Here is a 15,922-nt window from a genome sequence, read left to right on the forward strand (position 1 = left end):
TTTGATGGGCATGTTTTATGTTTATTGGCCCTCATTGATAAATATCTTGCTAAAGTGTAGGCATCTCATTATTCCTGGTTATTATACCAGTGATGTAGCTAGTAAATTATAGGCTTCAAAGTCGACACTTCCTGTTTTCATCAACAAACTCTAGTGTCCTCATGGTCTTTTAAAGGGTTTTCGCTCTAGTGTTAGCTTAACAATCCCATTTTAGTTACTGTTTTTAGGTGACAAAGTATGCAGCAATGGAACTATAATGTGCTGAGCAATAAATTTTCAGGTAGTGGGCAGCAATTTTCATTTGAGCAGAGATATTTTCTTTTCTGTTTTTTTATCTTGAGATAATTTTAATTCAGACAATATATTGTATTGGATAATTTAAAAACGTATTACAAATATTTTGTTCCCAAACATTTCTTTCTTTAATTTCAATAAACTTACACTAAATAAAGTAAAACACCCAAATTTTGGTCTCATATCAATTTTACACTAAAACTTGATCAGAACTGAGAGCCTGTTTATAGTTTTTTAAACGGCCTGGAGCCATGCAGAGCAGTGTAACATTCTACCATTCTGTTTGTGTCCGGTCAGGATAGATGGATGGATGGACAGGAGAGCAATTAACTTAATGGTGATTGCAAGGGATTATTATGCAACTCCTGTAACTGATAAAAGGGAGGTCAAGCAAATATTAAGCCTCTAACTTCAATAATTTATTAGGAAACAGTAAGAATTGATTCCACATATCCAAGTAAACTTTGACAAGTAATAACAAACTCACCATAACTGACCATTCTTTTTACTGGTGCAGTTTGCTAACATTTTTTATCAAAAGTCCAATGCAGACTTCAATTGGTTTTTAATCAGTGAAGCAGGAATTTTGCTATTTCTCTTTTTCAGATTCGCTAACAATATTCATTATAAATGTTAGCATATCTAGTTCTTTCTCCTTTTAAATCTTAATTTTCCATTTTTTGCAAATTGATTTACTTTCTTATTCTTTCCTTTTTCAATGTACAATAAAGTCTGTTTCAAATTATCCCTTTCCCACATGCACTCTGTGAGATTCAGCTCAGTTATATACTGATCTGATGGAAAACTGCTCAGTTTTTATACTCACCAGTGATGTTCTCAGTTTTTATACTCGCCAATGATGTTTTCAGTTTTTATACTCGCCAATGATGTTCTCAGTTTTTGTACTCACCAGCGATGTTCTCAGTTTTTATACTTGCCAATGATGTTCTCGGTTTTTATACTCACCAATGATGTTCTCAGTTTTTATACTCACCAATGATGTTCTTAGTTTTAGGTGAACTTCACTAAAACCTGTATGCAAAAAAAACATTTGAACAGACATCTTCAAACCTACTTATATCATCAGTTCTACAGAAAATACAAATTTAATGGTCTGAATTAACTTTCACTTAGCCCATTACTATGCATCAGTCTGGAGGTTTAACTTCCAGATTTGCCATGATCTATCCATTAATTAAATAATTTGGCATCCCGTTTGTGTTTACTTGTGTAATAATTTCATTACCATGGAAAATTTGTGTGGATGCTAGATGGGTGTAAAAATCATAAGAAAATTGCATAAATTTTAGTATCCATTTATATTGAGTTTTTCTAATTATTTGGCTTGGACTGTTCAAGTTCCACCAAATATAGGCAAAACATATTTTGGTTTCAGTGAAGTGTTAAGACTGAACACTTAAAGTCAGTAAAGTTTTAGCTGTATATTCTGTGCTTATATTTTTCTAAAATCTACTCGCATGGTTTTAAACATTTAAAAAATAAAATGTATTCAGGTCTAACATTTAATTTGCTGAAATTTATATCAAACAGCTTCATTACTATTTAACAATAAAAAGTCCAGATATTAGAGCCAATTTTATACCATATCTCCCAAATATGAATGCCTGCATTCAAGTTTTAAAAAAACTTGAAGGAAAGCTGAAAAATGACAAAATAAATTAATAAGAAGTATGAAGAAAACAGCAGTATGATCATTTTTATGCATTTTATTCCCACAGATGCATGTACTAAGGTACTGCATTATTTTGAGCCAGATACAAGGAATATACCAGGATGACCAACTGATGATGAACCAAGCTCTTGTATCCTAAGATCAGAATTTTATCAAGAAAAACTGAGATCATCTTTTAAATGTGTTACAAGATTTTCCTGTTGATGCAAACTTTAGATAAGTGGGAATTACTATATTTATCATGAATTCTTTGTTCTGCTTTTGGAAGCAAGCAAATTTTTTGATGAATGCCTTAAGTTTACATACTAAACAAAAAGCAAATTTATTAAACAGTCCTCAAAATCCAAGATACATCCTCTTTTAAATCTATTATTTATTCATTAAAACTCTGCGAAACAAATTTGCTACTTAACCTGACACACTTAAAGTATGCGGTTCCATTAAATCTTCCTGTTCCGTATATAGTATTTGACAAGCTTGATGTCTTGTAAAAATCGTTTTTAATGTATTAACCATGTAACCGCAAGTAACTCAAGATGTCAGAAAGCATTGCCTGAGCAGAGGTTTATAAATTGACTCGTTGAGAGGAATATGAATTCAAAGATTGAAATAAAGTATGTTTTGGGGACAAACTAACTTGGTAAAAATACAGTACTTTTTGTCAATGAGACTAAACTGTGAATTGGGTGTTAATAATATTCTAGCAGGTATGAGTATGAAGAATATCATAGGAAACATGTTTCTGCAGTCTGTTTGGAAGCACATGGTGTTAATATTGTTGTCATACATCATTATCAGAAAATAATCCTGTAATATATTTTACTTTTGGATAACAATTCCCCCCCCCCCCCAAAAAAAAAACAACCAGACAGTTGTCAGAAGAGCAAATAAAGGACTTCCATCAGTTGCTGAAATAAATATTTGCATTTCAAGATTGGATAGTAGTTTCTATATATAATGAAATGGGCACTAGAAAGAATCTCCTCAAAGCTGGCTTATTTAAAACTGAACACTCAAGTCATATAAAAATAAAATTGTGTGAAAATCAAAATTTCAGAGGGGTATGAAAGAGAGGCATCTTATAAAAAAGTGGCATATTTATGGACCAATAGGTAATTTTCATACATAACAGAAAGGCATACTGGTATAAGTATTTTTCAGTCAAAGAAAACACTTTTGGACATCATGTTTAGGATGTCCTTTTAAAAGTAAACAACAAAGTATTATACATTAAATAAAATAATATATGAAAATTATTAGAACATATAACATATTTAAGTCAGTTTCTTTAGTGATCTGGACAACAGGCGGATGCTGGAAAGGTCAGAGGGGAGGGCATTAGAGACAAATAAAGTAGAAGCATCCCTTTATTTATATCTTTTTTGAGTACTTAGTGCCAAAGATGTCAAAATTAAGGATTATCAAAAATATGAACTGCTGTATACAAAAGTAATTAAGAAAATGTCTTAAGAAATAGTCCCAAAGATGGTACATTCATCATTGATTTTACTGTCATTTTGTGGATTAAAAAGAAAACTAACACCATGTAGTTATCATATGATTAATCTAACATGTGAGATGTTTGGCTTTTGGGGAATATTTGAACTTTTTATTATGAGAAAATAATAAAAAGGATGAATATCATCATTACTGAAACGTGGACTAAACGTGAAATAATCAAGATGAACATTATGAGGAAGAATATCTTAACTTCAAACAGTCTTTGGAAGTGGGAATACATGTCCAAACAGTCTTTGGAAGTGGGAATATATGTCTCTGAAATCATGACAGTAAAAATTGTCTGGAACATATCTGGCTAATAGCCATTATGAAATGCAATCAGTTTGTGTCACTACTTTTGTTAACTTATTACATCATTGAAAAGGATGACAAAAGCACATAATTGGATGTATTTAATTAAATTTGAAATATTTTCCTAAAATATTTCACAGAAAACGGGCTTGCACAAGTAAAAATTAGTGTAAATTACATGAAGTAAAGCTTGAATAAATGAGACATAATAATGATACAAGTATCTTGAAAAAAATCGCCAAGAACAACTTTATAAAACGAAGGCAAATAATGGGTGGATAAATTATTTTATTTGCCTCTAACTACTTAAATGATTATCTTGCCTTTTAACATCTGTGAAAGAAGTTTTACTCCACACACTAAATTTTAGTTTAACTGAAACAATTATGTCTGCTGCCAAAATGATATCTCTTGATTACACAAACATGTCCAGAGTCTATTTCAATTCTCAAGATTTCCCAGTTGGATTGTTTAAATATAGCTGTATCATATTCTATACACATATATATAATATTGTATCTACTGTACTTTGTAAATCAAAAACCAGATGTTAAGATCATTAAACTGAAACTTAAATGATGTCTTATATATATATATATATATATATATATATATATATATATATATATATATATATATATATATATTTTATATCCATATTCTGTGATCATTGTTGTTATTTAGAAACCAATATCAAATTAATTTATCCTTTCTCTGTACTTTATCAATGAAAATGTATGATGTTAGCTTTCTTTGATACTTCTTTAAAATTTATATACTGATAAAATTGTCATTTTCACAGTCATAAAACCCACCATTCTACCCTCTCATTAACAATGCAGAAACAACTTGAAATGTGTTTTTGAGAGAAGTAATTAAACTGCTGCTGATTAAAAACAAGTTCTAGCATATCTATGAAAACAAGGAGTGGGTTTTGATTGAGCATGAAATCAGTACTGATATGCAATATGTTGTGCATTTAACGATTTTAATGGTTTTCAAAATCTGAAGTGCTGATTCACTCATTGAGGGACTTGCTATCATGTATCAACTTTCTTATGAAATAAAAAATGTATGAACTACACTGATTTAAAAATGGTATTTGACATTAAAGATTTTAAAAAATTGAAACATGTTTATCTAAGAGCAAATCCTAAATTTGCCCACAATAAACACAAACTATCAATTAGGAGAGTTGATCAGAATTTGCCATGCCTTGTTTCTAAAAATATACAATTTATGCCTTGTTTCTAAAAATAGACAATTTATTCAAGAACTTCATTTGTATATTTTTCGTGCTGATTAGTACTGTAATTTTAAAGAAAAGGAATTGAAATATAAAAAATCCATTTTTTAAGATAGAAACTGGCAAATGCTTGGTCATATCTTTTTGCTCCGAAGACAGATATGAGCTTAAGAGGTGAATTCATAGCAGTAACTTATTTTCAGCATATATCCTCATTCCAAAGTTTGAAGTTTGCTCTAATATTTCTCTTTTGGGGTGAAACCTTGATAAAAAAAAACGCCAAACTAGTTTTAAGGATGGCATATTCCCATGTATATTATCAAACATTTTTGAACTGTACAAGTCAAAATGACTTCATGTAACATCCGCAGGATGCAGAGCACGTTTACAAGTGACATATGCTGTTACACAGAAGTGTAGAGTGTAGATTTAACCATGCATAATGGCATCATGCAGTCAAAGGTTAAACAAATGTTGTTCCCATTTCTAGCACATATTGCAAAATGTGCAGTAACACAGTGCTAAAGCATAAGTTATGATCCTAAATTAGGTCAAATGAAATGACAAACATACCAGCATGTCACTGTTTGAAGAATGCAAAAATGTTTTGTTACTCAAGACAAATAATGATGATATTTTAAATGAATTCAACAGTTCTAGACTGCATAAAGTGAAATAATATAGTCCAACAAGTATAAAAATGAGAGCCATATATTTATGCAATTATCATCAACATTATCATACATTTTTGAACTGCATGTGTTTGTATATGCACACAATAGCTACGTTAAATATCATCATTGACATTAACTGACACATTACAGTACAATAAAACCCAACATAAGAACACAAACACGTGCAATGAAAACTTGATCATCACAGATGGCAATGTTTTTAAATTAACAGGCTAATGATCATTTATAAAAAAATTTTAAACATTTTATCAAAAAATATAAACATTTACTTGTACATTGGGGGCAACTAATCACATTTAATTTTTAGGTGAAAACAGAAACTCAGTAAATTGAAAACCTCTCAAAACTAAATTGCATTTGGACTAAATGAATTGTGGCCTTGAAAGGTTTCACTTTGTTGTATTTCCTGGAGAATGATAATTATTCAATATTTTTCTTTCAGAGGGCTTTTGTGAGGCATTCCAATGTAGTAAAAAAAATGTCTTCACTCATCACTGGAAATGGCTTTCATGGTTTTCCTAAAGGCAATAAGACAAGCAACTGAGATAAATATTTAAAGAAAGAATGTCTATTTATTCACAAAAATAAAATTTCTTGGACTAATTTATCAGCACTGGTTGTAAGCAGTCTCAATGTATTAGGAGTTTTTGAAATCATAAAGTGCACTGTGTCTTGCACAGACTGAGGCTGGTTTAGGCAGTTCTTTCTGGAGGCTTTTTGAAGGGCATTCCAATGTAGTCAAATATGTCTTCTTCACTTGTGACTGGAAGTGGCTCTCCTGGAATTCCTGTGGATAAAAAGACAAAATGAAACAAATTTTTCTACAATTTTGAAAATGTAAATAAGCATTTATTCACAGATCTTCAAATCATACATCAGTTTTTGTCCCACCACCATACTGTCCACAATAAAAACCTGGATAAACCTGTTTTAAAAAATCTCAAAATGTTTTCCTCCTTCCTAATAGTTTCTGTTATCTGCAATTAAAAATAAATCCGTACGCCTTGAATTAGCCTCATAAGAGTCTAAAGAATAAAATAAATGTTGTATAATGTTGTTGTTGTAGGGTTTAACGCCATTTTTCAGCACACGACAAGCTATACATGGCGGTCAGTATTAATGGTGGAGAAAGAACCCAGTAAAAACACCATAAAGAACCACTGACCCTCGAGAAGCTACTGGCTAGCTTTCTCTCATATCCACATTGGCTGAATCCAAGACTTGAACCAACGCAGACAGAGGTGAGATGGCAGTGATCCATAACAGACAGCGCTTTAGACCACTCGGCCACTCAGGGCCCCAAATGTTGTATAATACAATGATTCATACTTTATTTCCATCCCTTCTTAGGCCTATAGCTCTGAGTAATCTCAATATTGCCCCAAATATTAAACACATGATAATTTAAAGCCTTGATATAAGGAGAATTTTTTTTAAAGTGAAGCTGGGATCTGAAGTCTTTATATTGATAACATTTAAGTCAATGTTCATCCATTTAGACTCACAGATTGTAGACTTAACTTTTCTTATATTGAGACATTAAATGATCTTGTCTTTAGTACTTGTAACTATTAAAACACTTTAAAATTCATATTAACAACAGATTCTCAGAAAATGTTGCCCCCAAGCCCTCTGTATAACATATTTGCAGTGCCTATATTCAGTACTTTTCTGAAATAACATTTTTAACGCAGATTATATCTGCACTTATTGAACCTCCATCTCTTTGTAATACATATTTTGCAATCAATATAGTCCAAATATAACCACCAAATAATGTAACATATACAGTATACTGTAATATATTCTCCAGTGAGGAACCTTAGGATTTGTCAAGCACAACAATCACAGTTATTTAATGGAGATGTAAGCCAAAAATGACATGTATGCATTCTTAAAGTCCAATCATAAGTATCAACTAAGAAGCAAAAGAAACAATATACCTGTGCTGCCCAAAGGGCGTATGGTATACTCATTAATGGTGAAGCCCTCCTCCAAAGCATGGGCCCGCATATTCTTGTTGAAGACATCACTCCCAGTAAAATACAGCAGGGCACAATAGTACTGGTCATGGTGTATCAATCTAAAACCAAAATAATCACCTTCATGTAATCTCAGAAATGGAAAATTAGTTCTGGTGAAAGCATTTCAATGTAAAACATAGGCCCTAAAAACAACAAGAATAGCTGAAAATAATTTCCAGAAATATAAGATAAGTCCGTTTCAACTTTCCAACTACTGAATATTGAAACTATCAATGACTTTATGGAGAAACTCCAACATACCAGATTTGGAAACAAAACTACTTTCTTATGCACAAGTTAGTTAACATGTTTGCAAAATACTTCTAAACTGCTTTAAACCTAATAAAATGGACAAAATATTCCTGTACTTACAGCACACAATGTAAAGATATAAACATGCTAAGTTTGGAAAAATCTGTATCTTGGAAGAAAAAAAAAACAACAAAGTTATTAAGTGATGTCATTCAAGGTAATCTTGAGATATATTTACAAACTGGGTTAAAATATAAAAGTCTATTCATACTTGTGTTATCATGCTAACAAGCATGTACAGCTAAAAAACGGGCAAGACCTTTGACCTTAAAATCAATTTCAGACTGATGAGTGTCAACTTGTTCAATGAAATGCAGCTAAACAAAACATCTGGTCAAAATTAACTTGTATATGAACAAGTCAGTGGGTTCGTAAGTTGAGTAAAATAGTGTATGCAGTGGACTTTGACCATAATCAAAAGCCTGATTTTCAAAAACTCCTTCACAAAGTGCATATATATTGGTGGTCAAATCTGCAACATTTTCAATCATATCAAAGTAAATATGACAGGAAGTGTTTTAGCAACAACCCCATATTAATGCCACCATTAATACATGAGGAATAGTGATACAAAGGTTTTTGAGATGGTTGTGAAGCCATATTGGAGGTCAGATGAACACCATTTTGATTCAAAACTAACTACATAATGCAATAGTGTTTTAGTGACAATCTCATGCTGATATGACCATCTGTTTAGCCATTTTGTATCAGCATAATGTGACTGCAAATACAACTATACATTTGTGAAAGTAGTACTGTATACTCACTTACAAGTCGAGTAAAACTGCAACAAAAATCATTGATCTGCCATAACATAATGCATTGTAGATCAGGGTATGAGTAGTTTGTTCTCCTGATTACTCCCAACAAACTGCACAGAACCACATCTCCTGGTGCATTATGCAATGGCAGATCTTTGTCTGTGCAGTTTGTAGTTGGACTTGACTTGTGAGTATATACAGTAGTTATGAAAAGAAAATTTTAAATGTAGGTAAGGCCATCCATTCTAGAGGAGTTACTGTTCTAAGATTTGTCAAACGTTAGCAGCTGTGATTGGCATCAAAAGGTGGGAAATGTTTTAGTAAAATTCACATGTCAATTTCACCATGTCAAAAAAAGGATTTGTGATAAGATTTTTAAAATTGCAAACATGCAGCCATATTGAAAGTCTGACTGGCCCCATTTGCATCAAGAACAACTACACTATTCCCTCAATAACTTGTGCCCTGATAACTCGTGAACCCGCTTATAATGTGGGGTCAGGTGTGGATCCCATTTTTTAAGCCAGAAAATATGAAAAAAACTGATCCCTAGTTCTTGAACTTGAAGAAAATCGTGATCAAAATTGATAACTGAAAAGCTGATATATCACTCGTTTTATGGTCGAAAGCGGTAGATAGGACCTAGAAATTTTAATCAACATTTTGAAATTATCAACTTTTAATAAGTCATATAATTGGTTACATTTGTTTCCAAAACGACATTCTTAGTACATCAAAATTAAAGAAATTCAAGGAAATTTCGATCAATAATGTCACTTACATCTAGTTGTAGGCAGTACATTAATATTTCAATGCCAATTAAATAATTTTTATTAAGTGAAATTTGTGTTTAAATTCTATCTTTTTGTTCCTCTTAAGTGTAATCATCATAAATGCAATGTGTATTTAAACGTAAAATGCATCAAACAACCGTAACAGCCATGTCCGCAAGCGTTTCTCTGAGAACCTAATTAAGTGCTGACCGTGTTTTGATAACTGATTTGCAGAAGTATCTGTATTGTTGCACTGAATTTGTATTATCACGTTAATTATGTCTTTTGAATCAAATAATGGAGGTGGAATAAAAGAAAAGGTAAATGGCATGCAAATTCTACATACTTAAAATCTAGAGCCCAGGTCGTATGTCAGGTGAACTCACTTCATTTGATCAATTGAACACTGTTACAAATATTATTGTGTATGTAACAAAAACTACCTTAAATTAATGGACTCATTCATAACTGATCAAAGATAACAAGGCAACCAAGCTAAATGAATACTTTGTAAAATAAAGAGCTTGTTTTTACAGATACAGACCATTGTGGGCAAGTGAGTTTTAGAGACTTCCTGAACTGGCACTTAGAGATATCCTCAAGGATGATAAGTTTCACTATTACTTCCAATGAAATCACAACATCAATAATGTACTAGTGAACAATATAAAAATTGAGTTTTGACATAGATGATTGTCTCACAAAATAAATGTCACTTTTTTTCAAGGTGGTGTATCAACAGTTAGTTTAGTTCATTGTTATATTGACTCCTGACTTGGCAGTATACAATTAAATACCACTCTGGGAACCAGACTAGTCAACAGAATATAAAGCAGTGACATAAGACACTGATGATTTTGCATACATGTGATGGTTGTTGAAACCAGTTTAAACGATCTCACACATGTTGGACATTTTGAAAATAAATGTTATTTATGCAGAATAACAAACAACTTCATTAGAAAAAGTGCATTATTAACAATCATTATCGACGTGATTTTAAAATGAGGATTCAGTCATTAAACAGCCCAGTTTCCTACCCCACCCCACCCCTGAGGTTTTCTCTGTCTAAGCAGATTTTTAAATTTTTGGAGGTCCCTTGGTAACTTGTGCCCTTGTTTATAGTGTGGTTTATGTTTGTGGACCCCGTTGTGCAGGAGTTATTGAGGAAGAGTGTAAATAGCATAAGAAGCCTTTGAGTGAAAACCCTATGTCAATAATGAATACCCATTTTGGTAGCCATGGCCATCTGATCAACACCATTTTAATTTAGAACCTACAAGATATCATAAAGTCGTCTAGTAAAAAAAAAACATTTCAATATGAACATATGTGAAGGAGAAGTAGCTATAAAACAATTTTCTTCTCTAGGTAGGGTTCCTTAAATTCATGCAAAATTTGTGTGTACAACTAAAAAAAAAAAAGTCCAAAAAATTATCTTAAATGAAATGAATCACATGGAGATGTTGGCTATGGCAGGAGAACTGGATTTTACCCCCACCCCCATTAAGAACTAGAACAACTTTCACTGAAAATCTCCCTCCTCGTTACTGACCCTGGGGTGGAAACCCCAAATATATTACATGCTCCTGCCACAAATGCATGTATAAGTTCTGGTATAAAAATATAACAAAATGTCTCAATAATTGCAACTTCTGAATATCTGACTTCTGACCCCACCCCTAGGACCCATGAGAAGGTTATAAAAAAAATACCCCATGGCTGGTACAGCTCTTAAGAATTCTCTCCCAAAGATATTTCAAGGAATTTTCAAGCACCTTGAAATCTGCAAGGAGTATTTGTCTTCCTGAAATGTATCCTTCTCCACATTTTCTCATTACATAAATTGATACAGAAGTAGAGGAACCCCACCCACCCAAAATTAATAGTGTGCCACTAGCTGGTAACATTTTTGAAAGAGTTTTAATGTTTTGTATTCTGCAAGATAAATTCAGGAAGTTGTGTGAAAATATCAAAGAACTTTACAAAAATTCCAAGATTTTTCAAGGATAAAACCAACTTTTCCGAAATTCAAGGTATTACATGCAAGTCTTTAAATTCAATATTTCATGTTTCACCAAGTAATTCTCACACAGATGGCAACTTGTTTACCAAGTTTCATTAATGTCCATCCAGCAGCTGTGGAGTAGACAGTTATTATTTCAACTGGAACAATTGTGTCAAGCACATAAATGACAAACCTACACTCTAAAGTGAGTTTCTGACCATGAATGGAATTATAAAATATCTGGTAACATAGAAGCTTTAAGATCCGTGGATAAAGTAAGAGATAAAATAGACAATAATCTTTCAGTTTTCATCTTCAAAAATCATCCTGAAAGTTGTTCTTCAATGTGAGTGAATCTACCTGATATCAATTCTCCTGTGGAGATGTTCTGGTCCATCCTTCTCATCTTGCAGCTTACAGACACCCTATAATTATTACAATACTCCATTATTCTTGAAAATTACCACAAGATTTTCTTCAGACAAAGCAAATGATGTATAGTAGATTCCATTTACCATAGCTTCTTGTGGGATACACACACCCAATGAAATTTTTGTTTGTAAACACATAATGTCCCTACTGCAGACATACTAAGCAAAATGTCTTAATCCAATAAGTTTTTAAAAATCTGAAAAATTTGAAATATTACCATAACAGCATGAAAATCTAGTCAGGTCATACACATATGCACACCCAATTGCATACCAAATTTCATTTGTCTACATTGAGTGGATTTTGTGCAAAAGGGTGTATGCATGGAAGCCAGGACAAGACTAAATTATGCTGTCTTTCTGCAAGCAGTGAGGGCATAAAAATAGAATATATGGAAGTTGATACGAATGAGCTTGGCTTACACTAAAATCTGCCTGTTCCAGGATATAATTGTTTTTTCAAAGTTACTAATAATCTGCAGTGATGTGATACGTTTGGAAATATGAAATCTGTCAGCAATTTCAGAACAAGGTGTCCAAGATCTAAGTTTGCTCACCAGGATGAAATCCACCAATCAGACAAATGTAAGAGAAATTTGGATCAGATGAATGTTTTCTTAAGAAATTTCATCCAATACTGTCAAGTATATATGTTACAAAAATAGCTGTTTCAAGGTTTCTCTATTTTTAGTATCCTCACTCATATTTGAAGGTGCATCCACATCATTTGTCCAATATTTAAAGGACTTTATGCCAGATCACTCTCTAAGTTGGTCAAAGGCTGTCAAGAGATCATTTTTTATGAAGTTGTTGAAATATACTTTTTTGTAACAATGACCATATTTGATGGCATCATTTGAATAAACTTGAAAATTCTTTGTGATAGTATGCTTTCTGTCAAATTTGGTCAAATTCTGCTTCATGGTTTTAGATGAGCAGTTTTAAGGTTTTTCTTTTTTAAGTAATGGGAGCCATATTTTAGACATTTTTCTGTTCCACATTCAGGAAAAATTATCCAAATTGCAGAAAAAAACTTGATATCAACTGGTAACCAATGGCACTCCATAGGCATCATAGACTACCAACTGTAAACTGCATATGCAGTCAAATTCTAAGTAATACTTTTACGACACTATTAACTTGTGCCTTTTAAGTTAAAAAATATTAAAGTATGAACATGCAAAAATGATATGATCTAATTACCATGACATATGCTTACCATAAATTTAGAGTCACCAAGAGAAATTCTGTCTGTTACAAATCCTGTTTTTTCCAATCTTTCCACAACCTTAAGCAACAGTTCAGGCTAAATAAAAAGCAAAGTAAAATTAGTTAAGTTAAGCAAAGCAAAAATAAGGACTTCATGCAACATTTCCTAATTACTTTAGTTCTGTTTGTCATGCTTGTTAATACAAGCAATAGCTTTCATGATTATTCAGTTTGTAAAATCTATGAACTTGCATTTAAAAATTAGAAAACTTAAACTTTTATTACACGGTCAATTTAGTTAAGGTCCATAATTTAGACTCTCTGGAAGAAAGATTTTATCAACTGTAGGTGCAGGAAATCCATTAGTCCTTTTTGGTACAAAGTTCTTGCCCCTTCATCTTAAAACTTTACTTGAAATCTTGAGTAACAAGTATTACTGATAACTTGGGATCATACCCCAGTGCAGCCAGTGGTCAAAATATTTTCGAGTAGTAAGTTTTGAAGTTGAGTAGTTTTATGATGGAGGAGAGGTCAGTCATCTGTATTACACAGCTTTTGATTATTACTTACTCAGCATTTTGATTAATACTTACTCAGCATTTTGATTAATACAATTTTATCCTACCTTCTAGAATACAGGTCACACAATTCCTTGAGTCTGCAGAAGATAAGTCCAAAACCCCTGACTTTAAGAGCAGGCAGTCCCAATCCCAAACTGAAGAATCCCATTTTAAAAAACCTATTAATTATTAAATTATTCATGACAGATTATTTTTGCTAGAAATGATGGAGTTGGACAGTCATTACACTCATTCAGCAATAATGGTCCTACCTTTTTGCCACTCTTTGAGGTAATCTCTGGATGAGTCAGCAGGATATCAATATCCCCACTTGAAGAATTTCCTATGAACAAAAAGAAATAAATCTTTTGGAATAAAGTAGATTCTACATAAATTATTGGCTTATACTGAGAGTTGATATAATAAATAGCTTACAAAAAGCTCAATACATTCTAGGAGTTAAATGACATTTTCTAAATTACACAATTTAAAATTAATTGTCTTCTGGGTCCATATAATGGCTTCACTCAAAATCATACAGATGCTTGAAATGGGTGCAACAGAGCATTCCCAAGTAATTCAGTGATGGAAATGAACAGCCAACAAGACATTTTCTTGTAAACACAAATCCCATTGCCAGCAGGAGCAGAATTGGAGTAGCCAACAACCTAGAGACTTGTATGCAGAACAGGTGCTGAGGCAATGCCAATTATGTGTTTGTATTGAGCTATGCCACAACCTGGTCTGGATAGAACTCAAACCCATTATCCATCATAGTTTAGTCGATAATAACACCTAAGCCAACACAGTGGTGGGAAATATTACTGCTCTATAATACTTACGATGCTCATCAACATATGAAGTTTTATCAGTGAAAACAATGTCTAATGAGTCCAGCTACAAATGTTTTATATATATATATATATATATATATATATATATATATATATATATATATATATATATATATATATATATATATATATATATATATATATATATATATATATATTTAAACAAACAAATGCCTGGAAATAAAAATGTTGGTCAAGTGTGAATATGGGTGAGAATGACCTAGTTTTAGTATGAATGAGTTATTCTCCTTGCGATGCATCCATGTATCATTTTTCGTGAGTGCAGGTGAAATGGAATCCAAACTATATTTTGTGTAACAAACAGATATAGGACAATAAGAAGATATGTGCCAATTAGGGAACAGGTTCCCCACCCTCTACAGGCCTTGCCTGACTGAGTAGTGTATCTGGGACATGACTGTAGCAGCATGTACATTTAAAACAAATTAAGAAAGAAAATGGGATCAACTCTAAAAAAAGTGATGTAATGACAAAACATATACCGGTACATCTGATTTCAATAATGGGAGCCAGATTTCAAGGAAATTCATCAAAAATTATGGAGTAGCTGCATGTATGTATGTATATATATATATATATATATATATATATATATATATATATATATATATATATAGACACACACACACAGAGTGACCCTGCTATAGCATGCTCCATTATAACACAAATTCGGATATAACACGGTCATGGTGTGGCTTCTGAAATTTCATGTATATGTATTTATCTCAAACACGAAAAAATTCTTTCTTAAAAGTACAAAAAAACCTAAAAAGTTTATTATCATTTTGGGAAAGAATAATACAAGACAATCATGGCGTGGCTTCTGAAATTTTATAAGTATTTTTCTCATACATGAAAAAGCAGTTTTTCCTTCTTAAAAGTACGAAAAAGATGTGTAATAAGTTTATTATGGGATAGCGTAGGGCTTCGCCAATGTCACAAACTTGGATATTTTTTCTCCCCTTATTGCAGGGAAAATATACCATCTGGTGCTGTTTTTATTGGTGACATTGTTTGCTGTTTAAACCTGTATATACAAACATTGGTTTGGAGTGGAGGAATTCAGAGGCCCCATGAAAGGAAGCTGCAAACTTGATATAAAATGCACTGAAATTTATCTATAGTTACATAAACAAATTCTTTGTCCATATTGATAAACCATCTAAACAGTGCATTGTTATATCATAATCTGGTTATCTTGACATCTAGCATGAGTACTGTATGTTGTG

General features: G+C 32.2%; 1 protein-coding gene across 1 annotated transcript in view; it reads right to left on the reverse strand.

Moving 5' to 3' along the window:
- Positions 1–700: 700 nt before the first annotated feature.
- The window catches only part of LOC149805810 (DNA polymerase beta-like), a 59,660-nt gene continuing 44,438 nt past the window's right edge, over positions 701–15,922 (reverse strand). The window contains exons 9-13 of the mRNA XM_089950521.1: positions 14,091–14,161; positions 13,269–13,355; positions 11,979–12,043; positions 7,684–7,823; positions 701–6,527 (exon numbers count right to left, since the gene is read on the reverse strand). Of these exons, the coding sequence (XP_089806647.1) occupies positions 6,433–6,527; positions 7,684–7,823; positions 11,979–12,043; positions 13,269–13,355; positions 14,091–14,161 (458 nt within the window). The 3' untranslated portion in view covers positions 701–6,432. The remainder of the gene's footprint in view (positions 6,528–7,683; positions 7,824–11,978; positions 12,044–13,268; positions 13,356–14,090; positions 14,162–15,922) is intronic.

This window comes from Sinohyriopsis cumingii, chromosome 2, assembly GCF_028554795.1.
Source record: "Sinohyriopsis cumingii isolate HCF-2022 chromosome 2, ASM2855479v2, whole genome shotgun sequence".
Lineage (NCBI taxonomy): Eukaryota > Metazoa > Mollusca > Bivalvia > Unionida > Unionidae > Sinohyriopsis > Sinohyriopsis cumingii.